This window comes from Carassius carassius, chromosome 32, assembly GCF_963082965.1.
Source record: "Carassius carassius chromosome 32, fCarCar2.1, whole genome shotgun sequence".
NCBI lineage: Eukaryota > Metazoa > Chordata > Actinopteri > Cypriniformes > Cyprinidae > Carassius > Carassius carassius.
This window is the reverse complement of record NC_081786.1, coordinates 22,706,892-22,725,833: the sequence shown is the minus strand read 5'-3', so window position 1 is coordinate 22,725,833 and position 18,942 is coordinate 22,706,892. Positions and strand designations below refer to the sequence as shown.

Here is an 18,942-nt window from a genome sequence, read left to right as displayed (position 1 = left end):
GGTACCTAAGGGTTTTCTCCCCACCTGTTGTTAAGTTTAGGACGACCCCTACTGAGGCAGTGTGGTAAATGATGTCTGCCCCCTCATTAAGGTAATGCACATTGTTACGGCAGTCGTTGCCTCGGTAACCAAACACCAGTTCAAGCACCAGGTCCTGCAGAGAAAGTAAAAGAGCGGTCTCTGAGGTCGTTTCCATGACAACGGCACAGAGTATCTGGCTCTCAGGATGTGAAAGGACATGCATGGAGAAACTGTGTTGCAGTTCAAACGAGACAGGCAGGAAAGATCATCTAACCACTGAGGGGACAGAGCAGTCTTTAATGAACATTTAATAGACTGAACATGGGAGATAATAGAACAAGCTATCCACATCCAAACTACAAACCAAAACACTGCTAAGTAATTTAAAGAATACAGTACTACAGAAAGATAGGGTAGTGTAGTGACAGGACAAAACAGGAAAAGGGAACAGGAAAGGAAAGGAAAGGAAAGGAAAGGAAAGGAAAGGAAAGGAAAGGAAAGGAAAGGAAAGGAAAGGAAAGGAAAGGAAAGGACAATACACAACAGGGCGGGATAGGATAGGATAGGATGGTGCTGTGAAGGATAGGATAGGACAGGACAGGACAGGACAGGAAAGGAAAGGAAAAAAATAAAGGAAAAGGACAATACACAACAGGACAGGATAGGATAGGATAGGAAAGTGCTTTGAAGGACAGGACAGGACAGAACAGAACAGGACAGGACAGGACAGGACAGGACAGGACAGGACAGGACAGGAAAGGAAAGGAAAGGAAAGGAAAGGAAAGGAAAGGAAAGGAAAGGAAAGGAAAGGAAAGGAAAGGAAAGGAAAGGAAAGGAAAGGAAAGCCCACAAAAAAATGAATGAATAATATTTGATCTGATCTGCCTATCACTCACCTCAATGGGCCTCTTTTTCTTGCCAACATTGTTGGTCTGTAGTTTCTCTGGCATTGGTGGTGCCCTGCTCACTGGGGGTCTGTCCAAAGACACAAAAAAACTTAATCAGTCTTAAAGGTAATAAGGTCAGACAGTGACCAGGTGAAAAGGACACCAGACATCTGGCATGATTCAGTTTCACTTTAAGGTTTCATTGTAACATGTAACCAAGTACAAATACAAAGTTACCGCGTCAGTTTAATATGTGATAGTTTGTGGTGTACAATAAACGTTTGGCTAAAACCTTTGTAAAATTCTGCAAATTAAGTTTATGTAAAATAAAATAAAACTTTAAATATATCAGGTAGAAAGAGGTGTAAATGATCGGTCTAGTCTTACCTTGATCCCCTTTAAAAGCAGCATTAACACAGAGAGAGAAAACGTTAGAAGTGTGTCAGTTGAGCAGTTCCTTCAAGTGCTCCAGAAAACAAGGAAGCACAACACAGGGACACTGAGAACAAAAAATGCAATAAAAATATATAAATGTTGTCCATGAGAATTTTCAATTGACAGCACAAAATGGCCAAAAGAACTGGTGGAGCAAGAGACCAGGGGCATCATTTATAACCGTTACGTACGTACAAAACCTGTCCTGAAAAAGGCGTATGCCACTTCCAACGCAAAAGGTGGGATTTATAATAACAAACTTGACGGGAAAATTTGCACACCTGCACGCAAATTCTGATCCATGCTTACAAACTCTTTTTCCTTGAGTGATAAAATTAATGAAGCAAACAACAATTTTAAACTCTTTTTTCATGTCGATATACACACTTAAATGAAATATTCCACTCTCGTTAATGGAGATAAGCACTAAAATTTAATATTTAAAATATTCAATATTATGGCAGATACTGTTGGATTTGGTTTGACTAGGTCTAATGATAATAGCTTACTGTACAACTGCTGCTGCACGGAGGTGTTGATGTCACGTGAAGACATCTCCACAACATTATGAAAAATAGCCTACCACCGTATTTGAAGGATACAACTTGAAGAAAACTGTAAGATCTACACGTTTCCTTTTTAAAATACTTTGTCAGTGATGAGCCAAGTCAGACAATTGTATTTACACTGCAATAAATATAGACTTATATGCTTCCACTAGAAAGAGCTGAAAGATGTTCACCTCATCAGCAAAACTGCATAAATTTAATTTGATTTGAATTATTTAAACAATTAAAATACTCTTTGGCCAGTGTAAAAGAATGAGATCAACTCTATTCTAAGATATTTATATAATAATTATTTTAAACAGTTTTGTTTTTATGGATATTTAGATGCATTTATTCTAAAAAAAAAAGGATATTGGAAAATTTTATGTATGGCACAAATGGCATTTATAGTCATTATTTCCTTAATATGTCTTGAACCTTTAACGGTGTTAAACGGTGTAATGTGGACGGGAATATGCATTGAAATTTTATGCAGATAAGGTTATGCATAGTAAAACTAAACGTTGTAAGCTCCATATATGGTGATTTTGGGGAGGAGACGGGGTGGAGATGCACGTACACACAATCTTCCCCTGACCAGGATTTAAAAATGGATTTTTGTCCAGATTCTGCATGGCGTCCACATGGTAATTTTGTACATACGCAAAATCTAGCTTTTATGCATACATACAATTTCAGGATTAAATCTATGGAGAGTTTTATAAATGAGACCCCAGTTCTATATAAAACTAGCAAAAGTAATTTTCTTTACACTTAAAGAAGTAGTCCACCCAAACTTCTTACTCACCACCATGTCATCACAAACCTATATGACTTTCTTTCTTCCTTATAACACAAAAGTTGCATTTTTGAATAATATCTTATGCCAAGCTTCAAAATCACAAAAAGTTACCTTAAAAATTTCATAATGTGCTATATTTTAAGTCTTCTAAAAAGTTAAGTTGCTGTTCATCCAACTCTCCATGACACATTAATGTGAGTTCTTGAGAGAAGTACCCCCTTGTGAAAACATTTAGCTGTTTCTTAATACACTTAAAATGTAGACACAAAATGTCTACACATCTTGTCAAATTACTTTAAAAGGGGGTCATAAACTGAGAAACCAAAATTGTACTGTTAGTCTCAGCCTCAGACGTCACGCCCACGGACCGCTGGCTATACGTCTGATGCATATGGCGTTTAAGGAGTTTCAAAGTCGTCATCGGATTGGTTGAATTATGCAGAAATTCTGATTTCTGTGTAGACCTGTGTGTCATGTTCTTTAACTTTCCACCTGGAAACAAAGATGCTGTGATGCAAAAACTCCTCAAGAAAAAAGAAGGCATCGTGTTTCCAACTGTGACGACAAGTGCTTATCAGGATCAACTAAATGCTGGAAGTAGACTGTACAGAATCTTTAAAATACGTCTGAGAGTTTCACACACTGTTCTGTTATTGTGGCAACATTTCTACACCCCAAAACGTGATGATGAACGAAATAAACTGTGATTGGTTGTTTGACATGTCAATCAAATGGCTTCATGGGCAGGCCTTGGCCAGTGAAACTGCCATGAATTCCAGACTTTCAGCCTTCAGTCAATAAACAGGCCAAACACACACTGGATAAGGAGATCAGAGTGGCAAAGAGGAATTTTTTTCTGAAAAAATAAGGACTCATCAGTGTGGAAAGGTATTAAAGAGATCACCAACTACAAGACACCATCCCCCAGCACGGTGGAGAATCAACAACTGGCAGACGATCTGAATGAGTTTTACTGCACGTTTGAAAAAACACCCAACACCTGTCCTGAACAGCTCTCCACACAACCATTTACACCTCCTGCAACCCCCCGCTCCCCCACACCTGCACCACAAAATCAGTGAAGACGAGGTGTACCGGGTCTTCCGGAAGCAGAAAAGGAAAAAAGCACCAGGCCCAGATTGTATACTCCAGCCTGTCTGAAATCCTGTGCTGACCAGCTGGCCCCCATCTTCACACAGATCTTCAACAGATCACTGGAGCTGTACGAAGTCTCTTCCTGCTTCAAACACTCCACCATCATCCCCATTCAAATGAAATCTAAAATTAGAGGACTAAATGACTACGGGCCTGTGGCTCTAATGTCTGTGGTTATGAAGTAATTTGAAAAACTGGTGCTGGCCCTCCGTAAGGACATTACTGGACCCTTGCTGGATCCTCTTCAGTTTGCCTACAGAGCAAACAGGTCTGTGGATGATGCAGTCAACATGGGACTGCATTATGTTCTGCAACACCTAGACAGACTAGGGACTTATGTGAGGATCCTGTTTGTGGATTTCAGCTCCCAAATCACCTCCTGTCCAAACTAACTTAGCTCTGTGCCCACCTCTGTCTGAGGCTGGGAAAACTCACATCTAGCACCCAAATCAGCACTGGAGCTCCTCGGGGCTGTGTTCTCTCCCCACTGCTCTTCTCCCTATACACCAACAACTGAACATCTAAAGACCCCTCTGTTAATGAAGATCCAGCCCGCGTAAGTAAAAACTTGGTCCTTTGTTCACTTCATTTTACTGTGGATTCATTTTTAAACCAGGCACAATTCAATGCAGGATTTAAAAAAAGATTATGCTTTGCCGATTATATTGGATCTTTATATGTAACTGTTTTCATTGCGTGATCACTATTGCTTTGTCTCTTCTTGCAGATCACTTGATATGTATTTTTGACTTACAGTAAATAACAGCAGCATCCATCTATGAGGAATGTATGCTGCATCCTTTACGCCAGATTTAAGCGCGTCCAGAGTGAAAGGAGAATAAGTCTTTGCAAGTCTCCTGCTGACATTTTACAATATTCTGGGATTTGTAATGCTTTACTGAACATCACAACTCAAGCGTACCAATTTATTTTTAGTACCAAGAGTAGAATACATAGATGTTTATGTTTTGACATCAACACTGGAGAATAAACTGATGTAAACCTAGTTACTTTGCATTGCAAATTTTTTTGCATGTAAACCGGTTGTGACGAGTGGGGTGGGGCCGAGAGCCGCGGGAACGGAGCGAGGCCGGTGGAGTGATTTGGAAATGAGCGACACCTGCGCCACTCACCAGTCTCGAGTCCCACGGAGGAGATTGGAAGGATTCAAAAGAGGAGCAACGACAGTGAAGGACGAGAGAGGACCAGGCCTGGGCTTTATTTTGTGTTTGGTTTTTGTTTGTGCGCGACAGTCGTCCGCGAGGGGCTGTCGCGCTGTTTTGTGTTTATTTTATTATTAAAGTTTTCATTTTGAATGTCTGCCGGTTCACGCCTCCTTCTTCCCGTGATGATGAAGTTTGTACTCCGTTGCACTGGTAAATCAGGTTATTTTAAAAAAAAGTATTCAGACTGATCCTTCAACAACAGTTAAAAATTATAAATGAATAACTCATTAAATTTTATTTGTTTCTCACACTTTGCAATGTTGTGCGTTATTTTCTGAAGCTTAAAAACTTCAGTCTACATGAAAAAGAGTGAACAAACCATTCATCTAACCATCTAACCAAACCATTTATCACTAATGTCACAGGGATACTAGAGCCTATAAGTGACCAACTACATTATTTAAAATTTCTCTGTGTGTTCAATGGAAGAAAGTAAGGTTTGGAACAGCAAGAGGGAAAATGATGGGAGAATTTTTGAATTGGGGTGAACTAATCCTTTAATCGTCCTGAGAGAGAGTGCAGGGAGCAAAGCATGAGCAAAGTTCCCAGCAGCCAAAGAAGCAGCGTTACACTTTAAATAATTAGCGGTGGAGAGCAGTAATAAAGTCACTTCAAAGCAATGACAAAAAAATCTGCCAGCAAAGCACTTTTTATGATGCAGTGCCATCTACTCTAAGACTGAAATTACCTGCTTTTAAACCATCTTGAGCTTAAAATAAGAGCAAAACTTTGCGACAGACTGTGGTTTATGGTAGGTTTATGGATCTGATGGCTGTTGCCATGCAGTATAGTAAACATCCAAAGAGCAGGAGAAATAACACTTTCATTGGTCTTCTTACCTGACTACGCCCTGCCTTCACATGGTGAGAGAGAGGAGTGGAGTGCAGAGACAGACAGAGGAGTAAGGGAAATTGGAAAAGACAGACATGAGGGAAGCATGTCACTCAAAGCACAAGTGTTCCATGAATTCACACTCATTGTTTTCAATGCTTTTAACTATTGTTCAACTCTTAATGTTCAAAATGCCCTTTTTTAGTTACAATTGTTAATAAAACTTTTTGATACAACGTAATCTCAATTTTGATTAATCTTAAGAGCTAAAATTGCATATGCAGTAATGCAATTACAATGGAAATCTGTAGGCAAGATAACTAAAGAAAGTAAATAAAACCCCTTTCATGTATAAATCTTGTGGCTATAGCTTTGAAACAGAATATGAACTGTAAAACAGTCTATATCAATGGTTTTTAAACTTTTTGTACTGTAAGATTGCTCTTTGTCCAAGAAATTATTCGAAGGCTATTCTAAGAAAATATCCGAACTTCTGTTGTAATTCAAAAATAAATAAACACAAAAATACAATGTCAGTTTAATGATGTACATCAATTCTTTGTAGTGTTTCCTTTGCATTTTAATTAAGATGATGTTAATATGACTACATTTAATTCATTTTCAGACTTATTGGGGCTCCCTTTTACCATACTGTTCAGTGGATAAACTTTTGGTAAGTAAGGTCCTAGTTTTCATGTTAGCCCATTTAATATTTGAATCTTGTGGTTATAAAATGAGTGAAGTCCTGGGTGGGGTTAAGAATTACTATAATAATCCCTACAAATCCAACTCATTATATACACTAAATACATATGAAGGGACAGACAGGTAGATGTTTGTGAAAGATGTTTTGGAGGAAAACCATATTTATTGCATCGAAATATGGATAGTAGTAGGATAAGGGTGGATTATTTTATCAGTTGTTTATTAATCATGCAACAATACATATTACTGTTATAGTTTACATTAATAATCATTGATGATAACTTTTTCTAGTGCTCTTTATTAATGTTTTTAACATAACTTTGTGAAAATATAACTACTATAGGCTACTGAATGAAATAGCATAGACTTGGCTATTCCAAGGCTATTCCATTTTTTCTCTGTAACCTACTTGTTCTACAAATCTTTGTACTGGTGTTAAATGCTACTGGTTTTGGCAGTGTTGATAATGTTTCTGACAGATTTCTTTAAATTGTTTTGCATTTGCCTTAACAAATGTGGTCAGCAATAACCTTTGGCTTTTTTTATTACTGTCAGTTTATGTTTCCATATATTACTATTAAAAAATAAAAACAGAAAAATAAATAACAATACATTTAAATTATTTGAAATCCTTGAAATAAGATAAGATAAAGAAATCCCTGACCCCAAACTTCAACTTCCCACTTGATTAACTTTCTAAAGTGTCAACCTAACTGAAAAAGACAATTCTAAAAACACTTATAATAGCTGGATCATTTCATACTACAAGCACTAAACATTTCTTGCAAACTGTCTAAACACAGACACTCCTATAAAAAGTTTTGAACAGCAAACTAGACATTCAAAGAGAACAAAGTTTATTTTTGAACATTAAAGATTTACCAAGGTCCGAACCTCTGTGCCCTCACTGCTGGCTTCGAGCCTGGTTTTACCCTTGAAACAGAATGTATTCTAATCACAATGAAATGCCTATATATGCCCTTAGACCTCCATTGTAAGTGATTTACTGTAAATGCAATAAGCAATTCAAAATGTTTTTCTATGGTTAAAAAAAAGAGTTACAAATATTTAATCAGGAACCTTTCTGTGAAAGACAGTTTGATATTCCACTTTGGAAAGATAGTTTGGTATTCCGACAGTAGCAGTAAATCGTTTGGCTTTAGAGAGTGTGCCACCAACATGAGCTCATTCAACACGGTATATTAGTGCTAGAGTGGTGGTGAATTTGAAATACAAGAGGTTAGAGAAGAAATAAAGTGGATAACTAAGAGTATTCAGTTCTTCATGTTACATCTCTGACAGTGTTACTATATTTCAAAATCTAATTTACTTAAAATATATTCATTATCATGTCTTTAGATGTTATTGGAAATGCAGGCTAATTTAATTTATGGCAGAGAACACTGCATGTATGCAAAGCGCCAACACATCAAAAACCTAGCCAGGCGTGCATATCCCAAAAGCATCATTAGCTAACTATGGTGGAAAGTTCTACTGAAATCTGTTGGTAACAACAACTTTTGGGAAACAGACCCAAGTTCTGATAAGCAGACAACTATTTTATGCAACGGATAAATGTCCAATAGTAAAAGTTTGTACTAGTAAAAAAATAATTAAATAAAAATATAATACATGCTAACACTTTAGTATAGAGGAACCAATTTTTTCCTAGTTGTTTATTAGCAGGCCATTTATTAACATATTAGCGAATTATTAGTACTTATAAAGTAAATATTCTGCATAAGCATATCCAGCATCCCTAACCCCAACCTGATATCTAACCCTAACCCAATATCTAACCCTAACCCTAACTACCTAACTATTAATAAGCAGTAAATTAGCAGTTTATTGAGGTCTTAGAATTTCTTTATTTTTTGATATAATTTCCTTTAACATTTGGTTATGACTATTTAATATAATTGAATTTATAAGTGCTATTACATTAATACATGTTAATAAAGATAAACTTTAAGTGGGTGCTAGATTATCAAAAGTAATTTAAATGTAAAAATGGGGAAACGGCCATGCATAAATATCCAATTAAATTAAATCACTATCATCACTCAATAACTAATATGGTGTAAACACATATATTACATCCTTCAAAATATATAAAACATATATATAAATTCTGTACTTATTTAAAGGGTTAGTTCGCCCAAATTGAAAAATTATGTCATTAATAACTTACCCTCATGTTGTTCCAAACCTGTAAGACCCCCGTTCTTTCTGTCCCTACATTGAAAATGTATGTACAGTATACTGTCCATGTCCAGAAAGGTAATAAAAACATCATCAAAATAGTCCATGTGACATCAGAGGGTCAGTTAGAATTTGCATCGAAAGCATCAAAAATACATTTTGGTCCAAAAATAGCAAAAACTACGACTTTATTCAGCATTGTCTTCTCTTCCGTGTCTGTTGTGAGAGAGTTCAAAACAAAGCAGTTTGTCATATCCGGTTTGCGAACGAATCATTCGATGTAACCGGATCTTTTTGAAACAGTTCACCAAATCGAACTGAATCGTTTTAAACGGTTCACGTCTCCAATAAGCATTAATCCACAAATGACTTAAGATGTTAACTCACGAGTCAATAACCGGTTGCATCGGTTTTCGGATCACCAGTAGTTCTTTCGGACAGTTCGATTCAGCCACATTAAACGAGTTAACAGCTCAAGTCATTTGTGGATTAATGCATATTGGAGACGCGAACCGTTTAAAACGATTCAGTTCGATTTGGTGAACTGTTTCAAAAAGATCCGGTTACATCGAATGATTCGTTCGCGAACCGGATATCACAAACTGCTTTGTTTTGAACTCTCTCTCACAACAGACACGGAAGAGAAGACAATGCTGAATAAAGTCGTAGTTTTTGCTATTTTTGGACAGAAATGTATTTTCGATGCTTCAAAAATTCTAACTGACCCTCTGATGTCACATGGACTACTTTGATGATGTTTTTCTTACCTTTCTGGACATGGACAGTAGACCGTACACAGTGTTTCAATGGAGGGACTGAGAGCTCTCGGACTAAATCTAAAATATCTTAAACTGTGTTCTGAAGATGAACGGAGGTCTTACTGGTTTGGAACGACATGAGGGTAAGTTATTAATTACATAATTTTCATTTTTGGGTGAACTATCCCTTTAAACCCTGTTCGATTCGTTAAGCTGCCAAAGAAAGGTTAGGACATGAAAAAAGAGAAGCAATCCATGCTGCAGCCAAGGTTTTTCCATAATTTTGTACCTACTTACTGTCATTGTATATATATATATATATATATATATATATATATATAAATAACTGTACACAGGGTTGCTATGGACATTGACGCCACATTGGCTGTCATTCCTAACTTACCTTTCATCTACTGACGGCTCCTTCTGTTGTAAGTGGGGTTTGACCCCCGTCATGGGTCGCATGTTTGTGGATAAGGCCTTGATTACATAGATGATCTCATTCTCCCGAGTTACATCGCTGTCATACCCTACACAGATGGAGAGACGCCTCACTTTTATATCATGACACACATTTAAATGAACATTTTATCATATGATGGATGGCTACCCTCTTTAAATCTAGATGACTGCAGACGACAGTAATAACTGTTATATATAAATGATCTTTTTCACCTCCATCATCTTCGCTCTCGATATCAGACTCCTCGCTGTCACACTGTCTGGCCTCTCGACAGCCCTCGTTCTCATGGCTCCAGATCATCAGACAGGTGTCAGAGCCACCGACTGACGCTAGCAAAGAGTCGTCATGTGACCAGCGCACATTAGTCACATGGGTACTGTGGGCCATGTACCGCTTAAACTTTGCATATTTTCCCTATTAAGATCAAGAAAATGTTAACATGTATGAAGGTAAATGATATATGAAAATATCTCAAATTAGAGCCACCTGCACTCAAAAAAGGTTAAACATCTATGTCATTTATTTAAGTGCATTTTTATATAGAGTATAGCCAAAAATCATGGTTTCTAATTTTTAGTACAGAGTTTGTAGTAAATAACAAAAACTAAAGCACTAAAAAGACATCAGGATAAAATGTATTCACAGTAAATAAACTAAATTAAACATTGACTAACAAAATGCTGTTAGTTCTAAACTAAGTGAAAAAAAAATTGTATTATATAAAATATATTATAAAATATATTTTTTGTTTGTTTGTTTTTTGGGGGGGGTTATGTCAAAATGTGAGGTTTGACCCACACCATGAATATAATTCGAGAAAAACTAATATATTTGTATGTGACAAATATTTTTCCAAAGTATCATTTTTCAGAGTTTACATAATAATCTAATCTAACAATCAAATGAATCTTGATCCAAAATGAAAAAACAAAAACAAATGAATAAATAAAAATAAATAAAATAATCAATAAATAAAATGTTAATATCATGGTAAATATTGGCTGTGAAAATAAATCTGCAATGTTTAACTTTTTGTTTTTTCACCCCCCCCCCCTCACCACCAAAAAAAAAAATCACAAATTTCTAACCTTTCATTGAAGTAAAACAATTGAAATAAATGTTTTTTCTCTAGCTCACATTGGCCACAATTATTGGCACCAAATTATTGGAACATTCTTTTCCCAAGATTACAGCTCTGAGTTTTGTTGTGTAATGCCTGAAGAGTTTGTAGATCAACTAATAAAAGATCAGAGATCATTCCTTCATCCAGAATCTCTCCAGATCCTTCAGATTCACAGTTCTGTGTTGGTGCTTCTTCTCTTCAGTTCTCCCCACTCATTTCAGGATTAGGGAATTCATTTTGTGCTCAGTGACACATTTTTGTGTTGATTTTGATGTTTGTTTTGGATCATTGTTCTGATGGACGTTCCAACCATGGCATGTTACAGATATACATTACAGATTTGAACAGGCAGTAAGGTTTAGATTTTTTTTTTTATCTGTTGGTATTTGATAGAATCCATGATCTATCTACAAGATATGCAGGATCTCAGGCAGAAAAACAGGCCCACAACATTAAAGATTCAGCAGTATATTTAACCGTGGGCATTGAGTTACTTTTTACTTTTTGCTGCCAAAAAAGTATATTTTTTTAGTTTGATCTGACTGTAGAAGCGCCATTTGAAGTTCCCTTCGTGTCTGAAAACTGAATATGCTGGGGTTTGCTTTTGGATGATTGAGGAGAATTGTTCTTGAAACCCTCCAGAACAACATGTGGTGATGTAGGGGCTGTTTGATTACTTTTTTCTTACCCTAAAATTGAACTAATCTGTGCAATTCTCCAGCTGTGATCCTTGGAGAGTCTTTGGCAACTCAAACTCTCCTTTTCATTGTGCATTAGGACGATATAGACACATGTCAGATTTGTAACATTTTTACTTGATTGGAATCTCTTCATCATTGCCCTGATGGTGGAAATGGGGATTTTCAATGCTTTAAATGGCCAAACTTGTTCTGCACATCAGAACTATATTCTCTGGTTTTACTCCATGTGATGGATGTAAAGGAAATTTGGCCTTTGTATTCCTCATATTTATAATCCTGTGGAACTGGAAGTCATGGCTGGACAATTTCATACTCCTAGTCACCCTGGTATGCTAAAAAATTGTAAATATGAATAGGAATATACTTCATAGATATTTTACTCATAAGAATTTCTAGGGGGTCCAATAATTGTGGCTAACATGCATTGGAGAAAAACATTAATTTCATTAATTTTCATAGTGTCCCCCACTATCATTTATTTTACTTCAATAAAAGGTTAGAATTTTGTGAATTCTTGTTAAAACAATGCAGATTTTATTTTGCTCATAATTATCAAGGGTGCCAATATTAGTGCAGGGCACTGTATATCTAAATATCTTCTTTTGTAATTCACAGCTTAAAAAAGATTTTACATTTTTTTAGATGAATGATGAAGTATGAGGGATAGTAATAATAAGTGATTAAATAACATATTCTTAACCTTGACTGGATGTTTAAAGAGCTTGACATATCCAAGGTCGTCCCCAGTGGCTAGCAACTTCCTGTCATTGCTAAGACATGCAGAAGTTACTTCGGTAACTTCGCTGACCACAGGCCAAATTCCCTCACAGGAACTTCCAAGCACACATGTCCATGTGCTCCAGTCAATCTTATCCACCTGAGGAAAGAAAAAAAAATTCATCAAGACACAAACTAATTGAATTCCTATAAACACCAAGTGTTCCCCTAACCAGAACAAATATGTAGAGTTTGTTTTAAAGCTGTATGTTGTACAAAAAACTGGCTTCGAGCAACGCTTTTAATGAAAATGAATTGGCAGCATAAATTTCAATATTAAAATCCAATTCAGTCCAACAAAGACTGTAGCCAAAATGCCTCCTACAGAAGCTGTGCACTTAGTTGAAGATCAGAAACATTGTCAGCTCTTACTAAATCTTAAGTTATTAACATAAGCATTCACTGTCTGTCCCAACGTAGCCGTGGCCTTAAGTACGGCCTAATTCCCTGCCACCAAATTTAGAGACAAGCTAATGAAAAGTGGGACATGTTCTTGCCCTTAAGAGTGTCCTTCCCCCTTCCAGGGTGACACACGGTGGGATGTTCAGGATCCATACCTCTGTAGCAGGAATGGTTTGCTTCTTCCCACGAGGGGCCTCAAAAAATAGCTGCTCCTTTGCCGATGTGTTGACCTGCAAAAGCTTCCCTAATACAAGAAAACAGAAAAGAGATGCTCAGATGTAACGAAACTTTTTCCTGTCTTAATTTATTTTTGTTACTTTTCAAGGACTTTTTATACATACAGTAGATTGTATTGACCTTGACCTAAACTTAGGCCCAATCCCAATTCTATTTTATACCCCTTCCCCTTCCCCTACCCCTCCGCCTACCCCTGCCCCTTGTCCCTTAAAACAGAGTGTCAAAGGGTAGGGGAGAAAATATTCCCCTAAGGATTGGGACACCACTACCATGACGTTACACACGCCATCATTCGTCGTCTAGCTCTTACAATACACACATATACTGGTGTGCTGGTGTGCATTAGAGCCTTTAATTATCGTTCTGTATTAATGAGCTGCTTACTGACACACACACACACATATCGAAAATCGCGCAGCTCACACATCCAGGAGAAAATAAACTTGTCATCGCTGCCCCACGACTTTTATTAAATACAGTTTGCTACATTATATTTTCCAGCAATGAGAGGATACAATCGCTGTTATTAAGTAAACTCACTCTAAAAAGATAAACGCACAGATGCGAATACACGCAACTTCCATCTCTCTCTCTCTCTCTCTTTCCCTCTCTCTCGAATCGACAATATTTGAGAAAATGGTTTAGCGATTTCTAATATTGGGGGGATTAGCCCCCTTCAGTGTCCACGGCAGTTATCGCCCTGATCAGACATATGCTGTGGCACTATCATACAGTCTGTAATGATATGACATTAGCAAATATTAGCGATTTTTTGCAAACATTTATCTGAGTAACATGATCATTAATATGAACTCACAATTGAATGTAACATAAAACAATTGATTACTTTTCGTTAAAATCTTTATTTATGCCAAAAAAGCTTACATTTATGTGTCTTTTTGTTCGCTTTAGCAGCCATGTTTCCGAGATAATTCATACCCCTTCGTTTGAAGTGTGGTCCCGAAAAATCTTCGTTTGAAGGGCTATCTGGCCCTTCCCCTTACCCCTTCCCCTCCAACCAAAATAGGATCGAGACACCCCTACCCCTTCACGTGAACGCGCAAAACGGAGGGGTAGGGGAAAGGGGAAGGGCTAAGGGGTAGAATTGGGATTGGGCCTTAGACTTTCAATCAGACTCAATCATAGATGAACAATTGCACAATACAACAAATCATGAACAACAAGAAGATGTAAAATCAACGAATGAATCAAAATTTCTCGAAAAATCCAATTATTTAGTTTTCCATCTTGCATACTCTAAACCATAGTAATTAACAGAACATGGGTGACGAGAACACACAAGAGATGTTTTTACTTCAACTAGTCTCCACATTGCATAAAGTTCTATATAAATCAGATACATTGTATCCATCACTATCACTCATGTTGCCTGAAATCCCCAACTCACACTAAAGATGAATGACTTCTGGTCGCTCTATTGCAGCAAAACTTCCCTCGACTACTTTGCTCTCTGAAATACAGCGTTTGTGTCCTATATCCATCTCACCTCTCTTGTCCCAGTCCAGATGGGTGATGTAGTTCATGGAGCCTTTGCACACACCAACCCTCTTGCTGCTCATCACGTTGTAAATATCCACAAAACTGTCACCTGATGCCACAGCCAAATACTTGCCTGTTACTGTAACAAAAATCAGTTTTTCAGTTTTGAGCCTTCCCACGACCCAGCTATCACATTCTTATCAATATGTTAATATATTCCTGCAACTATTTGTTAATTAAGTTTAATTTGTTAAGTGTTCCTGTAGCCCAGTTGGTAGAGCATTGCGCTATCAAGCGCAAGGTTGGGAGTTCGATTCCCCGGGAACGCATGATAAGTAAAAATTGATAGCCTGAATGCACTGTAAGTCGCTTTGGATAAAAGCGTCTGCTAAATGCATAAATTTAATTTAATTTTAAATTTATTTAATTTAATTACATTAGCATATGTGAATGTACATCATACTGACTAGATCAGATGAAAGAATTCTTGTTTTTCAGTACTCAAAGCATTTGTATTGTACTGATATTAGTGTGTTAACTAACCAGGAGAGAAGCGGATTTCTGAAATGATGTCTTTGCGGTGTTGAAATGACACCAGGTCTTCAAGAGTGTCTGCGTTGACGATGAGGAAGCTGCCATCATTGAGTCCCACAGCCAGAGCTTTCCCATCTGGAGAGAAGCAGCAACATCGCCCACCTGCACAAAGTTGTAAGTGTTAAATGCTGTCTCATCAAGCATGACAGCTACACAGATTTATAGCCACATATGAATATCGAACAATGGCCAGGGTAGTAAGCAAAGGGTTAGTTAAAATACCCCCCTTATTTATTCAACCTTATATTGTTCCAAACCTGTTTGACTTTCGTTCTTCTGTGAAATGTAAAAAGAGAAGTTCAGCAGAATGTTCACGATGCTCTCTTCCGAACAATAAAAACACTTTTCCATTGTTTTTCTATGGTATTGTCACGATCATTAGATGGAGTGCCCATGAGCTTCAGTAGAGGGCACTCCAGTCAGGACCATTCCACCCATTCACCACCAGTTGTCACTTGGACACTAGCACCTCTCAAACTGTTGCACCACACCCGAACTACATTACCCATGAGTCACTGCATCACAATCACCCTGCCACACCTGCACCTCATTCATCAGCAAATTTTCTTGCCACACCTGCACCACATTTACACACACACATAAAAGCAGCACACTCACTCTCACTCACTGCGAAGTCTTGTTTAGCCAGTCTGACATTTCCGAACGTTTTTCCCTGTGTTTGTTATTCCTGTGTTTTGACCGTTGGACTGTGTATTCCGACTCTGATTCTCTGCTGCCTATCCCGATCTCTGCTTGTTTTTGGTTACAATTCTGGTTATCCCTGACACACCTGACGCCATTCCTGATCTCTGCCTGTATTACCATTCTGTGGAATAAATGCTGCATATGGATCCGAACGCCTCCGACTCCTTGTTACAGAAGACTTCGCCATACCAGGATCCAGCAGCTCGGTATCCCCTTGTCACTGAGGTATCGGTTCCTGTTTTAATGTCAGCATCTCACCAATCCAGCCTAACCACAGATCCAGTTGACCTGCTGTTAGATCTTAAGCAAGGAGATCGGTCTATTGAGGACTATGTTCAACAGTTCTGTGAATTGGTTTATCGAGTTCCTCTAGACGATGAAGTCTTGTTTAAGGATTTATTCCATTTTGGACTCAATGAACCAGTAAAATCATGGTTGCCTAGAGGGGAGTTTAATTGCAGCTTAAGGGACATAATGGACTTTGCACTCTTGTTATGTGGTTCTCCTTTCACTGTGGGAGAGGCAGAGGACTTTAAAGCCCCAAAACCGCTGCACAAGATGGCCGCCAGCCCAGCGCCGCAGCACAGGATGGCCGCCAGCCCAGCGCCGCTGCACAAGATGGCCGCCAGCCCAGCGCCGCTGCACAAGATGGCCGCCTCAGTTGAATTTCCAGAGTCAAGTCAGGTCCCCGTCGACTTTCCAGAGTCAGGTCAAGTCTCCACTGATCGTCCAGAACAAGGTCAGGTCACCATTAACACCCAAGAGTCAAGTGAAACAACAGTTAAACTTTATGAGTCAAGTCAGGTCCCTGTTGATTTCCCAGAGTCAGGGTTAGTCACCGTCGACCTTCCAGAGTCAGGGTTAGTTCCTGTTGGCCTTCCAGAGTCTAGTCAGTTGACCGTTGAATTTTCAGAGTCGAGTCAGGTTCCAGTGAACTCTCCAGAGTCGAGTCAGGTTCCAGTGAACTCTCCAGAGTCGAGTCAGGTTCCAGTGAACTCTCCAGAGTCGAGTCAGGTTCCAGTGAACTCTCCAGAGTCGAGTCAGGTTCCAGTGAACTCTCCAGAGTCGAGTCAGGTTCCAGTGAACTCTCCAGAGTCGAGTCAGGTTCCAGTGAACTCTCCAGAGTCGAGTCAGGTTCCAGTGAACTCTCCAGAGTCGAGTCAGGTTCCAGTGAACTCTCCAGAGTCGAGTCAGGTTCCAGTGAACTCTCCAGAGTCAGGGCTAATCACTGTTGACCTTCCGGAATCAGGGCTAGTCACCATGGACTTTCCAGAGCCAGGGCTAGTCACTGGTGATCTTCAAGGACCGAGTCAAGTCACTGATGATCTTCAAGGACCGAGTCAAGTCACTGGTGATCTTCAAGGACCGAGTCAAGTCACTGGTGATCTTCAAGGACCAAGTCAAGTCACTGGTGATCTTCAAGGACCGAGTCAAGTCAGTGGTGATCTTCAAGGATCGAGTCAAGTCACCAACGATCTTCAAGGACCGAGTCAAGTCACCAACGATCTTCATGAGCAAAGTCAAGTCACAGTTGATCCTCAGGAACCAAGTCAAGTCACAGGTGATCCTCAGGAACCAAGTCAAGTCACCGTTGATCTTCATGAGCAAAGTCAAGTCATCAACGATCTTCATGAGCAAAGTCAAGTCACCATTAACCTCCATGAACCAAGTCAAGTCACAGTTGATCCTCAGGAACCAAGTCAAGTCACCAACGATCTTCATGAGCAAAGTCAAGTCATCAACGATCTTCATGAGCAAAGTCAAGTCACCATTAACCTCCGTGAACTAAGTCAAGTCACAGTTGATCCTCAGGAACCAAGTCAAGTCACCAACGATCTTCATGAGCAAAGTCAAGTCATCATGGATCTTCATGAGCAAAGTCAAGTCATCAATGATCTTCATGAGCAAAGTCAAGTCACCATTAACCTCCGTGAACTAAGTCAAGTCACAGTTGATCCTCAGGAACCAAGTCAAGTCACCAACGATCTTCATGAGCAAAGTCAAGTCACCAATGATCTTCATGAGCAAAGTCAAGTCACCATTAACCTCCGTGAACTAATCAAGTCACAGTTGATCTTCATGAACACAGTCAAGTCACCAACGATCTTCATGGGCACAGTCAAGTCACAGCTGATCTTCATGAACCCAATCAAATCACCACAGATCTACCAGAGCCTCGTCACATCTCAGCCGAACTCCCAGAGCCTCGTCGCATCTCAGAGCTCTCGTCCTATCCTGTCACGGCCAGGGAGGCCGTCAATGAGCTCTCATTCATTTCGGTCTGGGCTACGGAAACCATCCACCAACTCTCTGTATGTCCTGTCATGGCCACGGAGGTCCTCCATGAACTAACCGCCTGCCCTGTAATGGCCACGGAGGCCAGCTACCATCTCATCACAGCCACGGAGGCCGCTATTAACCTGTCAATGTTCTCTGTTTCAGTCCCACCTGAGCAGACTTGCGGTCCGGTGCCATCGACTCCACTGTGGTGGTCCTCTGCTCCGCCCTGGTGGGCTTCTGTCCCGTCTGCTCGGCTGTGGTTGTCCTCTGCTCCGCCCTGGTGGGCTTCTGTCCCATCTGCTCGGCTGTGGTGGTCCTCTGCACCGCCCTGGTGGGCTTCTGTCCCATCTTCTCGGCTGTGGTGGTCCTCTACTCCTCCCTGGTGGGCTCCAGCTCCACCTGCTCCACTCTGGTGGGCTCCTACACCACCTGCTCTGCCTTGGTGGACCCTTATTCCCGAGTTAGGGCCATGGCGGGCTCCTGTTCCCGAGTTAAGCCCATGGCAGGCCCCTGTCTCCTATGTCAGGTCCAGAAGGGGCTCCTGTTTTCCTGAGTTAGGCCCAGGAAGGGCTCCAGTTCTGCCTGCTCTG

At 39.4% G+C, this 18,942-nt stretch overlaps 1 protein-coding gene across 2 annotated transcripts in view; it reads right to left on the bottom strand.

Moving 5' to 3' along the window:
• The window catches only part of eml5 (EMAP like 5), a 108,820-nt gene that overhangs the window by 8,756 nt on the left and 81,122 nt on the right, over positions 1-18,942 (bottom strand). Inside the window, exons 22-31 of one of the 2 annotated variants that reach the window (XM_059520788.1) lie at positions 15,317-15,469; positions 14,781-14,912; positions 13,192-13,280; positions 12,558-12,734; positions 10,246-10,447; positions 9,974-10,100; positions 5,914-5,928; positions 1,296-1,304; positions 918-996; positions 25-154 (exon numbers count right to left, since the gene is read on the bottom strand). In XM_059520788.1, coding sequence (XP_059376771.1) covers positions 25-154; positions 918-996; positions 1,296-1,304; positions 5,914-5,928; positions 9,974-10,100; positions 10,246-10,447; positions 12,558-12,734; positions 13,192-13,280; positions 14,781-14,912; positions 15,317-15,469 — 1,113 coding nt within the window. Of the gene's footprint in view, positions 1-24; positions 155-917; positions 997-1,295; positions 1,408-5,913; positions 5,929-9,973; positions 10,101-10,245; positions 10,448-12,557; positions 12,735-13,191; positions 13,281-14,780; positions 14,913-15,316; positions 15,470-18,942 lie in introns of those variants that run through there. The other variant, XR_009425066.1, reaches the window with a different exon arrangement.